Source organism: Mustela nigripes, chromosome 4 (assembly GCF_022355385.1).
Source record: "Mustela nigripes isolate SB6536 chromosome 4, MUSNIG.SB6536, whole genome shotgun sequence".
Lineage (NCBI taxonomy): Eukaryota > Metazoa > Chordata > Mammalia > Carnivora > Mustelidae > Mustela > Mustela nigripes.
Genome location: NC_081560.1, coordinates 65,535,389 through 65,557,145, shown reverse-complemented (window position 1 = coordinate 65,557,145; position 21,757 = coordinate 65,535,389). Strand labels below are relative to the sequence as shown.

At 34.4% G+C, this 21,757-nt stretch overlaps 1 protein-coding gene across 1 annotated transcript in view; it reads left to right on the top strand.

Annotated features, from left to right (window-relative positions):
• GLCCI1 (glucocorticoid induced 1) overlaps positions 1-21,757 on the top strand; it is a 100,672-nt gene that overhangs the window by 35,571 nt on the left and 43,344 nt on the right. Inside the window, exon 3 of the mRNA XM_059397538.1 lies at positions 19,787-19,873. Within this exon, the coding sequence (XP_059253521.1) occupies positions 19,787-19,873 (87 nt within the window). The remainder of the gene's footprint in view (positions 1-19,786; positions 19,874-21,757) is intronic.

The window sequence follows — 21,757 nt, the reverse complement described above, 5'->3', positions numbered from 1 at the left end:
AGAAGGGCTCAAGTTAGGAATTCGGGGCACATTATTTTGGAGAGTGTAATATTGATGATATGACAGAGGAGGAAACGCAGATATTGGAGAGTTAAGAAAGCGAGGTAGAGATAGAAAAAAGGGTTTCTTAAGCTTGTCTGTTTCTTTATCTGCATGACGGGGTTAGTGAAGCCTAGCTCATGATAATGTTACATGACTAAATATGATAATATTTGAAAGTGAGTATGTCAATACCTATTGGTAGTAGATACAGTTAAGGTCATTTGTAATGCAAATTTAAATGAAGACCAACATACCATGTACATCTAAGTTAAAATAATAAATGTGTGTTTGTGTGTGTGTTTAAAATATATTTTGTTCTCCCACTTTGACAAATATACCCTATGGACCTTGAACTTTAGGTTTGAACTAAAGTTGGATTCTTCAGACATACATGCCGGAATATATCTGCATGCGTTGAGCACATCCTGCCTTCTGCACCTAAACCTGTATCTCTTCCTTCCCCACACACCATTCTCTTCTCTGAGGGATGGCTTTACACATAACGTTTCAACCACCCCGTCCTCACATCTATGCTTCCTTCATATTTCTTCAGCAAATGAGACCCAGGGTATAGGTTCTTTCAGACCTTGGAGGCAAGGCTACTCTTTTTAGGCAAGGAATTCCTGGGTCTAGATTACCCAGGGCATAGACGGAGGCAGAGGTGTGGGCTCATGGTGTGTATGTTCTTTTGGACCTATGATCTCTTCACCTGTGAGGAGGGGTATAACTAGAAGAGGACCAGAACAGTTGCCCCTAAAACTTGAGGTCCAGGGCAAAAGTCTGCATGGATCTCCATTTAGATACTTATTTGAGAAAGGACATTGAAAGGAAGGTAAAACAAAAGCCTCATTTTACAGATGAGATACTGAGGCATGGAGAAGTTAAGTAATTTGTTGTTTATATCGCTACTAAATCAAGAGATTTGAACCCAGATTTGGCTGATTCTAAAGCTTTGGCTTTTTCTCCAAATCCCCACTGCCTCTCAGAGCAACCACTAAAGCATATGACACTTAAGTGTAAGAAATGTTCTTGCCCCCAAGCATCTGTTGATTTAATTAAAGATACAAGAGATGAACATATGAATTTTTTTTTTAATTGCCACATCCATTCTTCTTGGGCTAACTCTTGAGCTCTTAGGGAGGCAAGTAGAAGTTTTTGTTTATTTAGAGGTAAGTCAGTGGAGGGAACGTATACAGTCTGTTTACTACGGATATTAAATATCGAGGCTGTCTGGTTTTGATGGAGGGTGTCTCTAGTATTATCTTCCTTTCATATTTCCATATTTCAACTACTGTAATTATTGAGGGTTAGGAATAAAATTCTTAATGTTTAATGTACTTACACATTGGGCCTTTTAGAAAGAAGTAGCATAGTGTTGTGAAAAATACCATGGACCTTGGAGATGGATCATGTGTTCAAATCAAGGCCCAATCTGAGAGAACCTACCTTCTGGGAGAATGGAAGTTTTTTTATATCTTGATAGAGGTGTTTGTTATGTGGATGAATGTACTTGTCAGAATGTATACAAGTATACACTTGTATATTTTACTATATAACGTCATTTTTAAAATATAGAGCAGTAAACAAATATTGAACTCTAATCAGATGTTTAGGGGTGAATTATACTGCTGTCTGCAGCTTGCCTTGAAATGAATAAAAAATAAGATCAGTTGATGGACAGGTAGATATATGTTGAGGCAAATAAAGTAAAGTATTATGTATAGAATTTGTTGACATTATGAGTGCTCACTAAGGGGTTTTTTTCAGTGAAGTGGTATGTTAGTAATTTTTTGAATAATATATTGGGGAAATAATCATGGCCCACTAAATTAACTTTCATGTTGTCCAAACTTCACTTTCCTTTTCTATAAATTGAAGTTAGCAATACCCAGTTTGCAGAATCATGCATTTATTCTGAGGACTAAAAGAGAAACAGCTTCACACGTTTATGGCCAGTGAAGACATGGATCATTGCCAGATTATTAGAATAATCTGTATAGCTTAATAGAAATAAAAACTAAAAACCCTTTTGTGGAATTTAATATTACTCTAAGACATTAGCCTTGCAGATACAACCTTTTTTTAAAGAAAAAATTATTGCCAACTCTTAAAATTGAACTTTATAGTTAAGGTTACAGTAATCAGACAGTAATATTTTCTCAGTTTTCACCATATAGTCTAAAGCTTCATCTCTGGATGGATTTAAAGTTCTGAACATGAGCATGTTTTTAAATGAGAAAGTAATGCATATAGTTTTTATGAAGTGGTCAAACAGTGAAATATAGCTTAGAGCAATAATAAAACGTGTTTCTTCTGAATTCCTAGGTATAGTAGCAATGAGGGCTTTTCACAAATATATACATTCTCTCTTCATAGCCCATGGTAGGATTTTACTTCTCTGCCCACGTAAAGTTAAGTTTGGCCATGAAACTTACTATGGGAAGAAGCTTTAAAGAGCTGGTGCACCAAAACAAGACAAATTATATGAAAATAATATGAAAAATATATGACAATGTCCCTGATGAATTTAGATGTAAAAAACCTCAAAAAAAATTAGCAAACCTAATTCAACAATACATTAAAAGGATCATACACCATAAAGAATTTCAAGGGGCCCCTGGGTGGCTCAGTGGGTTAAAGCCTCTGCCTTCGACTCAGGTCATGATCCCGGGACCCTGGGATTGAGCCCCACATCGGGCTCTCTGCTCAGCAGGGAGCCTGCTTCCCTTCCTCTCTCTCTGGCTGCCTCTGTGACTACTTGCGATCTCTGTCAAATAAATGAAATCTTTAATTTAAAAAAAAAAGGAATTTCAAAATAATGAGTATAGAGACAACGTATTTCAACACAATAAAGGCCATCTCTGCCAAGCCCATACCTAACATCATACTCAATGGTGAAAAACTGAAAACTTCTTAACATCAGGAACAAAATAAGGATGCCCGCTCCACATACTCCACATAGTATTGGACATCTTAGCCAGAGCAATTAGGCAAGAAAAGGAAATAAAAGGCTTCCAAATAGGAAAAGAAGAAGTAACACTGTCACTATTTGCAGATAACATGATGTTATATATAGGAGACCCTGAAAACTCCAAAAGACAGGTAGAACTAATAAATTAATTCAGTATGAAGTTGCAGGATATAATATCAATATACAGAAATTTGTTGTGTTTCTTTATGCTAATAATGTATCAGACATTTTAAGAAAATCGCACTTACAATTGCATCAAGAGAATAAAATAGGTAGGAAAACAACCTAACATAATAAAAATTTTTTTTAAAAAAGGAAATAATCTAACCAAGGAGGTGAAAGACCTGTACACTGAACTATATAAGGCATGGACTAAAGAAATGGAAGAAGACACAGATAAATAGCTATTCTATGCTTATGGATTGGAAGAAGTAATATTGTTAAAATGTTCATATTACCTAAAGCAGTCTACAGATTGAGTGCAATCCCTGTCGAAATTCCGGAGGCATTTTTCACAGAAATAGAACAAACAATCCTAAAATTTATATTGAACCACAAAAGACTCTGAATAGCTAAAGCATCCTGAGAAAAAACAAGCTGGAGACATCATAATTCCTTACTTCAAACTATATTACAATGCTATTATAATTAAAACAGTGAGGTATTGGTGTAAAAACAGACACCTAGATTAGTGGAAGAGAACAGAGCCCGGAAATAAACCCGTGCATATATAATCATTTGACCACTGAGGAGGAGAGAATATACAATGCGGAAAAGACAAGGCTCCTCAATAAATGATGTTGGGAAAACTGGACCACTATCATATATTATACACAAAAATTTAACTCAGATGGACTAATGACTTAAGTGTAAGACCTGAAACCATAAAAAAAATTCTAGAAGAAAACACAGCTTTTTGACATAGGTCTTAGTGACAATTTTTTGAATTTGACATTAAAAGTAAAGGCAACAAAGGCAAAAATAAACAAGTGGGACTACATCAGACTAAAAAGCTTCTGCATAGCAAAGGAAACCATAAACAAAATGAAAAGACGTCCTACTGAACAGGAGAAAATATTTACAAATCATATCCAAAATAGCAAAGAACTTCCATAATTCAATGGCAAAATAACAAACAATCCAGTTAAAAAATGGATAGAAGATCTGAATACACATTTTTCCAAAGAAGGCATTTAGACAACTAGAAGGAATATGAAAAGAAGCTCAGCATCACTAATGATAAGGGAAATGCAATCAAAGCCGCAGTGAGATACCACCTCACACCTGTCAGACTGTTAGGAAAAAAATAAGATAACAAATGTTGGCTAGGATGTGGAAAAAGGGAAATGCTTGTTCATTGTGGGTAGGAATATAAATTGGTGCAGCCACTATGGAAAACAGTATGGAGTTTCTTCAAAAAATTAAAAATAGAACTACCATATCATCCAGCAGTTCTACTTCTGGGTATTTATCCAAAGAAGACAAAACACTAAGCTGAAAACGTACATACACCCCCATGTTCTTTGGACAGTTATTTACAGTAGCCAAGGTGTGGAAGCAATCTAAATGATTATCAGCAGATAGATAGACAAAGAAGTTGTGCTGTGTAGATACAATGGAATATTATTCAGCCATTTAAAAAAAAGAATGAAAGCTTGTCATATACTTCAGTAAAATAAATCAAAGACAAAGATAAACATGATCAAATATGATCTCACGTATATGTAGAATCTTAAAAAAAAAGACACAGATACAAAGAACAGATTGATGGTTGCTGGGAGTTGGGGGGGGTGGGTGAAATGGGTGAAAATAAAATTATTTATAAAATAATTTGTCTAGTGGGTATCATGGACCCCATGGCAACTATAGTTACTAATACTGTATTGCATATTTGAAAGTTGGTAAGAAAGAAAATCTTAAAAGTTGTCATTACAAGAAAAAATTCCCATAACTGTGAGTGGTGATGGTGTTAGGATTATTGTGCTGATCCCTTCACAGCATAGGCCAATATTGAACCAAGTTTTACACCTAAAGCTAATATAATGCTATATGTCAGTTATATCTCAATAAACTTAACTGGTACATTCATTCTGACAGGAGTAGCATTAAGTGTACTCATTTTACTAATTGTTTTTCTTCTTAAATTGGAAGTGATTCTTTGTGTGAAATGCCATTGCATCATTGAAGTGAATATGTTGTTTTGACTCATTATGTGTAAGATGGTGAATTTCTTTAATAGATTACTTAATAATTGGTCATGACTACATTTTGGAACAAATGCTATTTATGGAGTCCTTTTTAAAAATATACAGTGGCAAATGAAGTGTTTGTTAATATTTATATTTGTTTCAGAATTCAGAAATGAGGTCTAAACTTTTTTCTTTTTCATAATGTAATCCTTAGATTAGTGTCATACTTGCTTCATAAAAAGATTTTGCAAGTTTCCTTCCTTTGTGCTCTGGCACATATGGTGAAAATATCCCAATTATCTGTTATTTGAGTCTGAAAAGATTTTACCTATGAAGCTAATAACTAGTGTGTTTTCAGATTATAACTCTTTAGTAAAGTCTCAATTTTTTCCCATGGCTCTTGGTTTCTGTTTTTTTTTTTTTTTAAGATTTTATTTTTATTTGTAAGAGAGTGCTTGCACATAGGGAGGAGGTGGGGAGGGAGAGGGAGAATGAGTCATAAGCAGACTCACACTGAGCACAGATCCTGAGGGAGCCCAACACAGGGCTCAGTCTCAGGACCCTGATAATATGCCCAAAGTGGAAACCAAGACTTGGACATTTAACCAATTGCACCATCCAGGCACCCCTTTGGCTTTTGGTTTCTGTTAGTTTCTGTTTCTTTTGTTCAGTATTTTCATTTGAATATAATCCATTTCATCTAGCCTTTCAAGTATTTTGCATAGTTTCACAAAATATTCTTATATAATTATTTTAATTTCTTGTATTTCTGTAGTTATTTTTTTATTACTTATAATATTGCATATGTGTTTTGAGTAATTAAATTTATTAGGTTATATAGTATTTTTTTAAAAAAGTAATGTATTGAAATTTGTTTTCTTATTTTTCTTTTTCCTAGTTCATTGCTGTCTGACTTTGCTCTATCATTGCCTTACTTCTGCCTTCCTGGAGTGTATATATTTTTTCGCAATTCTAGAGATAAATGCTTAATTTTTGTATGTGTTTCTTGTTCAGTAATATAGGTGTTTTATGCCAAGACTTACTCTCTGAGCTCATTTGTATTTGCAAGATACTGTGTAGTTTCAGTTTTGATATGCTGTTTAGTATATGAGACTTTTTGTTTTATTTTTAATTTCTAAATGGTTAAAATTTTTGAGTAAAAATTTAATTTCTAGCTTTATTGTATTTAGAAAATAGAATTATGTATCTGTGGAAACGTCAGTGAAATTTTCCTTGTGACCTAATATAAGATCTTTTTTTTTTTTATGCTCTTTGGGTATTTGAAAACAAGGCATAGTCTTTACTTCTAGATACAGAATTCATTACATATTAATTCAGCCTTATTAATTATGTTATTCAGTTTCTCTATAGCCCCTTTATATCTGTTTGTTTCATCATAAGCTGGCAATTACTGAATTAAAATTTCTGCTGATGTATGTTTCCAGTGATCATTGCTTTATATATCTTAATAATACGGATGTATAAAGATTTATGTCCATTATATCTTTGTTTTGGTTGGTATTATTTATTATTATTATAGATACTCTGTATCTTGATCCACATTTTTCCCCTGAATTTAACCTTTTCATAATATAAATTAGTATCGAAAACTGTTTCATTTATTAATTTTTTCTTCCATTGGTCAAGAGCTCTGGTTCTGGAAGCAAACTGGTGTTGAATCTTGTCTCCAGCATTTTCCTGCTTTGTAATTCTGGGCAAATCCCTTTATTTCAGTGTCTCACTTTTCTCATTTCTCATTTGTTATTGGGATATTATTGTACCTCATAGGGTTATTGTAAGGGCTAAAATAAGTTAATGTGTTTGAAATGCTGGGAATAGGGACCAACACATTAAATGTCAATAAGTAATTGGTATTATTATTTATATTTACCAGCAGAGAGAGTGAAAGATAGGTGAATGTTTGACTAGTGGCCTTGGCACTGTAAATTCACAGTTAGAAAGGGGATCTTCAAGAGGAAATTTCTTCCTCTTTTCTCCTACCTCTTTCCCATGTTTTTTATTTCTTAGTTTTTGTCTTTTGTCTTTTTGTTCTAGTTAATCTTGCTTATTGCTGGAAATAATCAGCTTTGCACCATTTATTTATTTATTTATTTATTTGTCTGTTTATTTATTTGTTTTGGAGTCCTCTGCCATATTTCCCTATTAGCGAACAATGGTATGGTGAACATGGCAGTTTTTTAAAAATTTCTGATGAGCAAGTGATCTGAGAATAGCTTTTACTGTACATAAATCTTTCCACTTTGATATCTAGTCTACTCCCTTCGTTTATTTTCCCTCCAAATTTGGTATCAGAGAAGACTGTAGAATTTTTCTCATTTACCTTTCTATTCTTTGAAGAATAAGAGATGGGATGGTTAGATCCTAAGTGAAATTCTACATATTTTACTTTTATTTTCCAGATGATGTTTTTCTTTGGTATTTTATTTTTTAAAATCGGTTTTCAAAATTTGAAGTAAGAAACATTTAAACATGCCAAAAACACAAAAAATACCATTTTAATTTATTTTTCTTAATTTCATTAGGTTTGAATGTATGGAGTATTATGATCCTAACTCCATGCCAGCATCTTTCTCTAGAAATTTATTTATCTGTTTATTTATTTTTTAAGATTTATTTTATTTTATCTATTTGAGAAAGTGAGAATGAGAGAGAGCATGAGAGGCCTCAGAGAGAGTCAGAGTGAGAAGCAGTCTCCTGGCTGAGCAGAGAGCCTGATGTGGGACTTGATTCTGGGACTCCAGGATCATGACCTGAGCTAAAGGCATTCACTTAATCAAATGAGCCACCTAGGTGTCACCAGAAATCTATTGATTGATTGACTGATTTATAGAGATGGCGCGGTCAGAGGGAGAGGGAGAGAGAGAATCTTTTTTTTTTTTTTAAATATTTTATTGGTTTATTTAACAGAGAGAGACAGATCACAAGTAGACAGAGAGGCATGCGGGGGGGACGGGGGACAGGCTCCCTGCTGAGCAGAGAGCCTGATGTGGGGCTCTCGATCCCAGGACCCTGAGATCATGACCTGAGCCGAAGGCAGAGGTTTAACCCACTGAGCTACCCAGGTGCCCCGAGAGAGAGAATCTTAAGCAGGCTCCATGCCCAGTGCAGAGCCCGATGGGGAGGGGGACTCCATCTCACAACCTTGAACTGAAATTAGAGTCAGGTACTTAACTGACTGAGCCATCCAGGCATTCCTATTTTTATTTATTTTTAAGTATCAGATCTGGAGTAAGTACTTTGCATTTGGCTTTAGCCATAATCAATAAAATTAGCAACTCTAAACTAAAATACATAAATTTTGTGCTATTGAAATTACATTTAAAATAATCTGTCCTTTTCCTCCTTCTGTGAAAGGAGCTTGGCTGGGGGAGGAATTGAATCAAAGGCGTGGATGATATACCTCAAATAGTAATACATATGAACGAGAACTTTCAGTTTTACCACTGATCAAAAACTCATTTCCTGACCAGAAGTCATGCTTAATACAGTTGTTTGGGTTTCCTGTGTCCTTGTTAAACAAGTTTGTTTAAGAAACAGCAGTTGATGGAACTATTTTGGGGAGTAGGAGGCTTCTTTGCAAATGGAAACAAGTCTAAAGATTTGGCCATTTTGGCCTCTTAGATTGTGTTCCAGGGACCCAAGTTGTTATTTTTACTGGGCTGGTCCCTAACTGGCTGTTGAGTGAATGTATAAAGAGTCCTTCCTGTTGAAGATCACCTTTACTTTCTCTTTTAGCTATTGGCTAATTCAGAGTCAGAGGATTGTATAATCCTAAGAGTTTTGACAGTCCACATGAAAGTAGTCATGTTCCTAACTTAGGGAGTAATATTTTTGGTTGCCAAAGGAAAATACTCAGCTTTATTGATGAAAAACTAAAGTCCATGGCTAAAATATTTAATATTCATTATTTTCAAACACTAGTTCTAAAATTATCAGAAACTCAAAGTACTACTTATTAATATTTTTTAAAGATTTTATTTATTTATTTGACAGACAGCAAGAGAGGGAACACAAGCCGGGGGAGGGGCAAAGGGAGAGGGAGAAGCAGGCTCCCCGCTGAATAAGGAACCCAGGGATGCAGGGCTCCATCCCCGGACTCTGGATCATGATCTGAATCAAAGACAGATGCTCAATGACTGAGCCACCCAGGCACCCCTCTACTTAATAATTTTTATTTTTGTTTTTTTAAGATTTTATTTATTTATTTGACAGACAGTGATCACAAGTAGACAGACAGGCAGGCAGAGAGAGGGGGGAAGCAGGCTCCCTGCTGAGCAGAGAACCCGATGCGGGGCTCAATCCCAGGACTCCGGGATCATGACCCGAGCCGAAGGCAGAAGCTCAACCCACTGAGCCACCCAGGTGCCCCCTACTTAATAATTTTTAATAGATAGTAAATTCATTTTATTTAAAAGTAAAAGGTTTTTAGTGAAGAGCCTCCCCCATACTCATATTATCCATCTACTTGGGTTTCTTCCCATTACCAGAAACATTTGCCCGGTAACAGAATTAAACTCCTTTCCTTAGTCGCTTCCACCATACCTATATCCCTAATTTAGCTGTAGGTAAAATTATGAAGTAGGTTGTATTTATTTGGAACAACCCTGTTACTCTATCATACTGACCTTTGTAATCTGGTACATTGGCTCTCGTCCTTTTATAACTTCTAACCTATCACTTTTCTGTCAAAAATCCTGTAATAGTAATAAATAATTAATATTTACTTAGAGAATGTTAGTGACATTAAGCTTTAAGAACTTAAGAATTAAGTCAATAGCTAAGGGCATATATGGTATGAGAAAGCAACATGCCTTTCAACTTATTAATAACTATTTTGTATAAATGAATGATTGGGATAGGATCTGTCACATTCCCAGGAAACTTTAGTATGAACTGAGTGAATTAGTATAAACTGAATGAGTTTTCATTGCTGTTGGAATTCTCATAGCTTTTAGGAAATACCACTGGTACCTACTGCAGTGAGGATTACATAAAATAATCCATGTTAAGCTTCTAGCACATATCTAGGACATGGTAGATATTGGTAAATGTTAGTTTGCTTTGTATTAGAATCTATAATATTTTTCTGTCAGGAAGCTTTAATTTAATGATAGTGAATTAAGTGACAGAGAAAGTCATTATTACTAATGTCAACAATTGATATGCAATTATGAGCATTAAGTTTGAAGTGGTAGGAGATGGCATAGGAATTACACAGATAGCTCTGCCTCATGATAAGGGTCTGAAACAATAAATAGTTTCTGGTAGGTCAGGATTCACTCAGTCCTAAGTAGCTATTGTTGTCTACTGCGCAGTCTTAACCAATAAGAAATGGCAGTTCAGATTGGTGGGTCCATTTATGGGAAAGTGGAGATTGTTAAGGAAACGTCTTCTTTCCTCATGACTTAGATATCCTATTGATGATAGTCATGCAATCAGTTGAGCACTGTTAGTTTTTATGACTTTGGAATAGTGTGGAAATATTTTTGGATGATATCTCATAGTCACTTATGTTGCTGATTTTCTGTCAGGTGTGAAAGATTTTTGTTTAAATATTAAAAGCTATCAAGAAGCAACAAAGGTAGTTTATTTCTTGGATAATTCAGATTCTCCAATGTGATTGTTAAATATATTATTTAAAGTGTTAGAGTATATTATTTTTTAAAAAGTTTTGAAATCCAGCAACCAAGGTAAATTGTAATTTAGAAGATTGTAACACCAAAGAATTAATACATTCTAATGCTCTCTAAAAGCCGAAAATTAGATCTCCTCATTTGATTTTAAATTCCTTCTCAATATTAGTGATAGAACATGTCAGAAAGGGTATTATTGTTAGGTACAAATACCAAGTAATAAATTGAAATATTGTTTATACTTTTAATTCCTCACATAATCATCCGCTTTTAGTTAAAGTGGAAGCCCGTTATTTGTGGAGAGTCTATTAGTAACTCTGTTTCTATAGGAAGCCAGAGAATAGTATTTTCATTGTACACTTTATGTTATGTCTTTAATTTTTTTGTTAAATGTTCTCAGCATGACTTGAGAAACCTAACTGGATAGATTATTAATGTACGGTCCCTTCTGGCCTCTTCTATTCAATTACTTGACTAGTGCCTCTATGTGACTTGAAACTTGGCAAGAAAAGTGTAACAGAAAATATCAGTTATTTTTGAGAAAATGCAAATAATGCTTGAGACTTTTGGATTCAGCAATACATGGCTTTTCTTTGAATTGAAAAATGAGGCTGATTTATAATTGCCTCTTTGACTTAACTATTTTCGGAACTGTTTTACTGAGATATAATTTATATACCAAACAGTTCACCTATTAAAAGTATACAGTTCAGTGGTTCTTAATATATTAAATTCAGGGTTGTGCAACCATTGCCATAATCAATTTTAGAATATTTTCATCACTCTAAAAAGAAACCACTGTACTCATTAGCAGTCACTCACGGTTCTCCCTGAATCCTCTTTCTCTCAGCCATAGACACACACAAATCTACTTTCTGCCTCTATAGGTTTGTACATTCTGAACAGATAATATAAATGGACTCACACAATATGGAGCCTTTGGTATCTGCTTTCTTTTACTGAGTATAGTATTTCTAAGGTTCATCCATACTATACCATGTATCAGTATTTTATCCCTTTTTATCGCTAACTAATATTCCAGGGTATTTAATAAAATTTATTTCTACATTCATGAGTTCATGTACTGCTGTGAACATTTGTGTACACCTTTTTGTGTGGACACATGTTTTTGTTTCTCTGGGAATTACTGGATCATATGTTAGCTCTGTTGTTTAACTTTTTCAGGAGAACATTTTTATAGATTTTTTTTTTCTCTTACATAATCAAAGTGTACCGTGAAAGCCATAACTGAACTGAATTATAACTTCCTGTCAGTATTTTCATCAATAACTTTCCACTAATATTTCTGAGAATTTGACATTTCAGTGACCTTCACTTTTCAGTTACTCTAAACATAAAATGTTCCTGCTTACCTGAAGTCTCTAACTCTGTTCCTATTGCTGATAGTTGGTAATCTGTGTTTAGACCCTTGGAATTTGGAGAAAACCCTAATCCCCACAGAAGAGACCAGTCTAATGTAATGTATAGTGCCATTCTAACTTACATGTAATTTATGGGTAACCTGTCTTCCAAAATAGATTTGACATTTATATCTAAAGTTAGGAGGGCTTTCTCATTGTAGATATATAGCCATACTTACCAATCCTGTAGCATAGCACTATTAATTTTTTTAAATGCTGTTTCTAATTTTGAAAACAGTAGTCATTGTAGAAAATTTAGAAAATACAAAAAAATCACAGAATAAGTTGCCTGTATTGCTAATATCCAGACATAGCTATTTTTTAACAATGTGATATATATAATTTTATATCTTGATTATTTACCCTTAAAAAATCAATTTAAAAGTAGAATTCAGATGATATGATAGGTAGTGTTTTTTAATCTTTTTAATAAGTCATAGCCTTTTCCCATGACACTAAATATTCCTAAGCGTGGTTTTAAGTCTTTTTTTTCCCTGATTTTTTTCTCATTCAGCCAAAGAAAAAATTTATGGATTTACCATAGCATTATCTAGAATTCTCACTACTATTTATAGTTTGAAATGTCTCTCTCTAGTCTTTTTCTCTTTGTGTGTATTTGCTTACTAAAGTGGGATTGTAGTCCATATAATATTTTATATTGTAAGACTGTGCCACAGTTTTTCATTTCTCTACTGATAGACATTTAATGTATTTCCAGTGCATCTCTGGGTGCACATCTCAGGTTAATTCTTAGGAATAGAATTACTGTGAATATTTTGAAGGTTTTTGGCACATTTATGATTGCTTTTTCTCAAATTAGCATTTCTTACAGAGTAAGGCATATTATTTCATTTTATCATATGGAACACAGATGCAATACTTGATTTCTGTGGTATTTCCTGTTTTCAGAACTTGCAATTCACCAACTCCTCTCCCCCCTCACCTTAAACTTAAGAAATACACCTTCTTAAATCTTCTGAATAAGTTCCTTGGTACTAATCTGGAAAGTCACAAACCATTACTTCACAGATTATCATTCAGTTGTGTTTTGAGCATATTGAGGCCCAATTAAAGTAGATAGCAAATGTTATGCATTTTGCTTAAATACTCAGGCATGTTAACCCTTGCTAGGGACTACTGTTTAAGGTTCCTCAGTGATGAAAAATTTCTCCCTATCAATGTAACTTTCCACGTGGCTCCAAATGATATTTACATTAGTTTATGTTAATTTCCAAACATGTAATTATATGCAAATCGATATTATACTCGTTAATTGATATTAGCCTCTAAGAAAAATGAGTGGATATATGGTTAGTCTGGGACCTTGAGTGCAGAATCTATTTCTTACTCATTTTTTTAAAAGATTTTATTTATTTATTTGACAGACAGAAGTCACAAGTAAGCAGAGAGGCAGGCAGAGAGAGTGGGGGAGGCAGGCTCCCTGCCGAGCAGAGAGCCCATGGGGCTTGATCCCAAGACCCTGGGATCATGACCTGAGTGGAAGGCAGAGGCTTTAACCCACTGAGCCACCCAGGCGCCCCTATTTCTTATTCATTTTTATATTCTTACTCTAATAATGGTTTTCAGACTTAAGCTTGCATCATCATCATCTGGATATCTTGTTAGAACATGGGTTGCTGAGCTTTATCTAAGAATACCAGATTTAGTAATTCTGGGATTGACCCTGAGAATTTGCATCTCTAACATGATTTCTGATGAGGCTGATGCTGCTTGTCCACAGACCACACTATTGAAACTGGTCTAACCTAATGAGCACATAACTTGCTGTGTAGTTGAAGTGTGATAAAAATATTTGAGCATGTAAGTGCTGCTGTCACTGAATTTCTAAAGCTTTTTCAGCTGAACTCTTTTCTTTTGTACATTATTTGTTAACAAGTGAAACAGCAATTTATATTTATACTTAGTTATAAAGCTATTCTTGTATACTGTTATCAGAAGAACAAAGGATAAAATAGTAGAATCATCATCTTTTTTGTGCTTCTTTTAATGTTTCATCAGGATGGACTTTTCCAAATCCTTTAAGTTAAAAGTTTTTTAAAGTTTAAGCATTTTTTTATTAGTGGGGAAAAAAAGCAAATCTCTAAATGATATATTTATAAATAATGAATAATTTATAATTGTCTATTATAAAGTTTTTTATAACTTAAAATCAGTCTACCACCATAATTATTAACTTAATTATCACTGATCATCATGTAATTTCACTTCATTTCATTTCTTGCCAGGTTGATCAGTACTTTAAGGATCATCTCTTTAGGGGCGCTCAGTGGGTTAAAGCCTCTGCCTTCAGCTCGATCCTGGGATCGAGCCCCACATCAGGCTGTCTGCTCGGCGGGGAGCCTGCTTCCCCCTCTCTCTCTGCCTGCCTCTCTGCCTTCTTGTGATCTCTGTCTGTCAAATGAATAAATAAAATCTTTTTTTAAAAAAAAAGGATCATCTCTTTAAGTACTGTAAAATAATTAGTCAGTAATCATATTTCTATTATAGATTATAAACTACATTAAATTCTAAGACCAAAGATTAATTGTACAAAAAATAGATTTTTTTCAGTTTTATATCAGGGGTGCCTGGCTGGCTCAGTTGGTGGAGCATGAAACTCTTGATCTCGGATTGTGAATTCAAGCCCCACATTGGGCATAAAGTTTACTTTAAAATGAAAAAAAAATTTATTTAAAAATGAGTTTTAAATAAGATTCTAAGAATTTTTTTAAGTGATTAGTGTTTTTTGTTTTGGGGGCATTTTAGAAGTGGCTTTGGGCTTGTGCATATTGAAAAATTGTACTTTCTTGCTAGGAGTTAGTTTAATCTGTTTTGAAACTGATAAACCAGGAGAACACATTTGCTCTTGCTAGTTTTTGAATAAAGATATAACAGAATTATCTAGTATTCACATCTGTTAAAGGACCATTATCCAAAATATACAAAAAATTCTTAAAGCTTAGCAGTTAAGAAAACAAACAACCTGATTTAAAAATGGGCCAAAGTCCCTAACAGATACCTCACAAAGAAAGATGGCAGGCAAGCATGTGAAAAGATGCTCTTCGTCATTTGTCATGAGAGAAATACAAATAAAAACACACCTATTCGAATGGCCAAAAGTCAGGACAATGACAACTCAGAGAAGTAGGAACTTCCATTCATTGGTGGTGGGAATGCAATAACTGATAGCCACTTTGGAAGACAGTTTGGTGGTTTCTTACAAAACTGAACATAACCTTTTCACACCATCCAGCATTCATGCTCCTTGGTATTTACCCAGAGATGCTGAAAACTTCTGTCCACACAAAAACCCAGACACAGATGTTGTTAACAGTTTCATTCATAATTGCCAAAACTTGGAAGCAGCCAAGACGTCCTTCAGTAGGTGAACAGATAGGTAATGTTGGTCACCCAGACAACAGTGTATTGCTGAGCACTAAAAAGAAATGCACTATCAAGCTGTGAAAAGACATGGAGAATCGTAAATCTATGTTACTGACTGAAAGAAGCCACTCTGAAAATATGACCCTACCTACCATATGATTCCAACTACATGGAGAAGCAAAAGTAAAGGAGAAAATAAAAAGATTGATGGTTGCTAGGCATTAAGGGATATGGGGAGGAATGAATAAGTAGAATACAGAGGATATTTAGGGCAGTGAAAATAGCCAGTCTGATACTGTACTGTGGGATACATAGCACATACACATTTGTCCACGTCCATAGAATGTACACACCACCAAGAGTGAACCCTAGTGTAAACTGTGGACTCACAGTGACAGTGTTGGGTCAGTAGAAGTTCATCAGTTGTACCAAATGTCCCGCTCTGGTGAGAGATAGCTGTGCCTGTGGGGTGGAAATGGGATATATGGGAAATCTCTGTAACTTTTTCTCAGTTTTGCTGAACCTAAAGCGTCTCTTAAAAAATTATCGTAATGAATGTGTGATCCCGTGCCAATAGAACTGTTTTCTGTGTATTTCCCTCGTAGAAAAAGAGACCCTCATAAAGGAAATGAAGAGGTAGTAGATGGACCTTGAGGGTTGGAGAGAAAGCCTGCATGGGCTGGACTTTGGACAATTTTGAGAGGCAAAAATGGAAAATAGCCTTTTTCACCTATAGGAATCCTTAATCATGTAGAGGGAATTTTTTTTAGCCAACTACCTTTTTGTCACCAGTCTTAGAAATGGCTTTGGTTCTGCATTATTTAAGTGTAGCAAAGGTTTACTTTCTCTTAGGTAGTTTAGGTGGCGGCAACTAGAAAGGAAGAATCCCCTAAGTGTGGTGAATGAAAAGCAAGCAGTTATATACAATATGATTCACTGAGGATTAGATTTCTTTCTAAGCTCCCTCTGGAAGATGTTGAAAGTATAATTGTAAAATAAGTGTTGCAGGGTTATGTAAGTAAGAGTAAAAAAGTAAAGCAGGTTTTAGGAAAGTGTATTTGAATTTTTGAAATGCTAATTGCATTGTACATGGAGTATAGGAAGGTATGAGATACTGTATTTCCCAAATTAATTTGACCATCAAACTCTTCCCTATATTCTTACCAACATCCAGGAGCAGGTTGTAAGTAGCACAGTTCATAAAGTTCTACTCTAGATCAGTGGACAGTGTAGTTGGAAGGAATGCTTACTGATATGAAAGGAAGGATCTTTTCTGCTTTGTGTTGTTTATGTGATTTAAATATTAAAACATTTCTTAAATCTTCAGATTTAACAAATTAGATACAAATTAGTTCGTTCTTCTGTGACTTCACAAGCATGAATTTTATATAGATTTAATAAACCAAGGAACTATCTTTTGGTTTTTGCTTTGACTGAAATAACTAATTAAAAATCTGTGATTAAACGCATAAAACACTGCTCTCCATAGAAGTTTCTGCAGTTATAGAATGTTCCATATTTGTGCCGTCTTGTGTAGCAGACAGTAGCCATGAGCCACATGTGGTTATTGAGCATTTGAAATGTGCTAGTGTGACTGAGGAGCTGAATTTTGAGTTTTATTTCATTTTCACTAATTTAAACTGTTGGAAGCGGCTAAGCGTAGCTGTTGTGTTGGACAATGCAGTCTGTAGAATATATTTTGCAGACTAGAGCATTCTTCATACTACTTATTTTAAATTGATGTGATTAAGATGAAATTACTTTTGAGGGGAGTATTTAAATTGATAGTATGATGAATATAGTTAAACAATTTATATGCATGTAATTCTGCATCCACATGACTGAGAAATCTTCTAATAGTTTTACACTCTTAAAAAACTACCTATTTAAAAAAAAATACCTATTTCCCTAGCTAGATTTCAGGAGCATAAATGTTCCTTTGTAGTGAGTTTTTTATTTCTTTTGCATAACTAACACTGCACTCTGTAATAATCAAGTAGGTTTTCACATTCAGGTTTTTTTTTTAAAAGATTTTATTTATTTATTTGACAGAGAGATAGAGGGAGAGAGAGAAGCAAGCTTTTTGCTGAGCAGGGAGTCCAATGCAGGGCTCGATCCCAGGACCCTGGAATCATGACGTGAGCCAAAGGCAGCCACTTAACCAACTGAGCCACCCAGGCACACCTCACATTCAGTTTTAAGAAAAGAATGATAATATGAAGAAAAAAGGTCTTCTGTGAGAGAAGAGACCTCAGATGTAGTTATATTTGCCATTGGCATATTTGGTAGTATTAAGATAATTGTAAAAGTTTTGTGGCTGTTGATTTATCTCAGTTTAAAGTTGGAGATATAGTTTATGTAAATGTTTTTTGAAAAAGTTAAGAGTTATATAGAATGAAAACAATTCCTGTTATAAATGTAATTATTAAGTAATTATGGAACATATCAGAAATTTCACTCATTTTCTGTGAATGTACTTTTGAGTTTTAAACATTGTGATCCTTAATCATTTGATCTTTGACAAGAGTAATGCTTACACTTGGCAGAAAAATATAAGTAATAGGGCATATAAATTCTCAAAAGTTCGACAAAGATAAGCTGTTATAGCTGAATAATTTTAAAATAGTTGATTTTTTTTTAAGATTTTTTATTTATTTATTTGACAGAGAGAGATCACAAGTAGGCAGAGGCAGGCAGAGAGAGAGGAGGAAGCAGGCTCCCTGCTGAGCAGAGAGCCTGATGCGGGACTCGATCCCAGGACCCTGAGATCATGACCTGAGCCGAAGGCAGCGGCTTAACCCACTGAGCCACCCAGGCGCCCTAAAATAGTTGATTTTAAAGATATGACTACTTGGTAGAGGGGATGCTAAATTTTTTCAGTGAAGTTTGACTTATTTAGGCCTGAACTTGGGAAATTTTAAGAACTTAGTTTTTGCAAACAACTTATTTGATATAGTGATACCTCTTACTCTTGAACTTGTCAACTGAATAAACTCTTTTGCTTCACCAAATAGCTTTGCTTTGGTATTTGAACTGGTTAACCAATTTGTGTTTTTATTCAACTAGCATTTAATTGTTAGTTCTGTTTTGTAATAGTATTACTCTTAAGGGGTGGTAATTATTTAAAAAGTTGTTCACAAGCATTTTGAATTGTATCAAGTGGAACTGATGGTTCTTTAGAAGAAACCATATAGCATAAACCTCAACATAAGGATTGATTTTTTTTCAGTATGTAATAGTTGTTTTTTAAAGCTATATATATTTATTGTGCTAATCATTATCCTTTGTCTTTAGTGATTTTACTTTTCTTAATTTACATTACACTGTTTTCTCATATCTTAAGGATGATATTTTGAACAACTCCTAAATAGTCTTGCTATTTTAGTGTTTTGTGTTACATTTGGGTATATACAGTGTCTGTTACTGGTTGAACTATTGAACATGAGGTTTTAAGAAAACAATTCTCTTTTCTGACATGTAGCTCAAGTCCTTTTTTTAAAAAGATATATTGCTTCCGATTATAGTAAGTTCATTTAGCGGGCTGTTTTTTTTTTTTCATTTTTATAATTTTATATTTTCATTTAAAGATGCTGGATGTTTTTTAAAAAAAAGAATACTGTTGCTAACACTCTTTCCTGAATATAGGAAGAACAGTACAGTCAGCCCTTTCGCTAGCTAGATATTTGACATGTAGGTCATCTGTAATCCCACTGCTTCTGAGCTAGTTCTGTTAATCTCATTTCCATCTGTTTTACTTAGTAGAAATGCCATTTTATATTTAGTTTGGCAGTTCTCTTTAAAAGCACCAATTTGTGTATCTTCACAGTTAGTTCTCTTTGACTCGATAGCTTTAAGTTATTAATGTTAAGGTCAAAAAACAAATGTTTTGAGTAGCATTACTCAGAGATGTCAGAGATTGATCATATCTAATCAGAATATGACAGAATGTTTTAAATATTTTATGGGTCATGAAAATCTTAGCATTTAAGGGATTTTAGTATTTAGTATAACCCCTTAACTGGTATGTGCTAAGATTTTGAAATATGTTTGAGTTGCTGTGAGATTAAGGAGCAGAGACAAAGTTCCTTATTTTATTATTTTTATTATTATTCTTTTAAATTAAAGACACCTGGCTGTTGGGCAGAAGAGGGAGCAGAGAAAAGGTCACATCAGCGTTCTGCATCATGGGGGAGTGCTGATCAACTAAAAGAGGTAAGTTTTTCTGTTTTCAGCCTATACCCTGTTTTAATCCTAGCAAATTATCTTACTGTTTCCCGAATATAATGGTATTTTCTTTTTTTGTGCTAACCTTACCTCATTCAGAGTTTAAAGGTTGCTTTCCAGGTTGTTTTCAAGTCTGAGTTTACCTTATTTGTGCCCTTCATATTGCTTATAGAGTATTTGTTATGCAGCCATTCAACTTGAGCCTTTTCAGAGTGAAGTCTGGTTGTGTGTAGCAGCCTCTGTATCTTGTTTCTTTTAGCCATCTTCTGTTCTTACTTAAGCTCTCTTGTTTTTGAAAAGTTTTTTCTGCTTCTAATAGCTTTTTTGTAATATCCAACATGGTGTTGCCCTTTGAGACTGAGGAGTGCAGTAGAGTCCATGTTTTTTAGGAATAGTTCTTGACTCTTTCCTTTATTATCAAAACCTAAATTACGATAATCTTTATGCATACTTTGGACTATTTTCCATGATAGTGTTATTTTTTATGCATCTAAATTCTTAGATAATTGTTTTTATAAAATTATGGAGAATAGAATTGAAAGGTCATCTAGTTCATCTCCTGAATAAATGCTCCTTAAAAACGTGGTCTTCTAGTCTATTATCATTCTCAGGGAGAGAGGTTCATCACTTTGCAAAAGAACCAGATGAGTTCCATTGTTTTAGCTTGAGTCATTAGTTTATTTTGCACATTGAACTCAAAATTATACCCCTAAGTTCGATTCTGCCTTTTGTATCAATATCGAGTAAGTCTAAATATTTGAAAGGCTAGCAACATGTTATTTTTTTTTTTTTGGACTAAAGGTTGACATTTCTCTCATATTTTTCATATGTCACATGTCGTATGTTCATATGTCATAGTTTCCATACCTTTTAGCATTACTTTCATATACTGTAGGCTATCAGTATTTCTCATATACTGTGGTGTCTGGACTGAATAGATATAGTCGATTAGCATGATTTCACCTGTGAATATACTACATTTTTCGCAGCTTCTTTATTTTATTGATGTAGGGAAATTTTCAGCTTTTCTATATACCCTGTACACAAGCATATATGCACAAAATGAGTTTTTCCCAGAAGTAATAAATAAGAAAGGAGGGTGAATCTAATATGTCTAGTCTAAAATAGTTGCACATCTGTGCATAGAATATGAATAACAAAAAAGTGAACTTGCAGTTTTATCTCAGAGGTAAATGTAATCTCAAAGCTATAGCCAAGATTTGGCATAGTTAAATTTTGGACTACAGCAACACATGATATACACTATTAAGAAGGAATGTCTGAAATGACTGAGTGAGATATTTGCTTACTTTCCCCACAAAGGAAACATAAAGCTAGACAAATTGCCAAAACAGCTAATTCAGTGCTCTGGAAATCAAACAAATGAAGACTTTATTCATGAAAAGCACTGAACTCGAGGTATAAGAACAACACAGATTTATGGTGTTATCTGGTGCTGTACCTCATCCCTTCTACCTTATCCCCAGCTTTGTTGGTGTGGCATTTCAACCAAGATGGGGCAAGCCTTGAAAACTGGAATCTTTGTAGCCCTTGCTGGAGAGAGAGCACTTGATAGGAAGTGTTGTACATTAAAATAGTAACCAGGAGGACCAGTGACTTCTCTAGTCTAAGGTGTGGTCCAGTTAGTGGCAAGTAACAGACTCATGAAGTAGCAGGATTTTATGGAGAGCTCTAGAAGATAAGATAGTCTTGGGGGATTGAAAAGCTCATGACATATCCCAGGTTGACTGGAGGCTGGAGATATGCACAGCAGAAAATGAATAAGTCACCCATGCGTCACTGATTAGTGGAAACTAGGAAATATGTTGAGAGGAGATTCAAGCAGGCCTACTGGTAATAAAATCTGGGGCC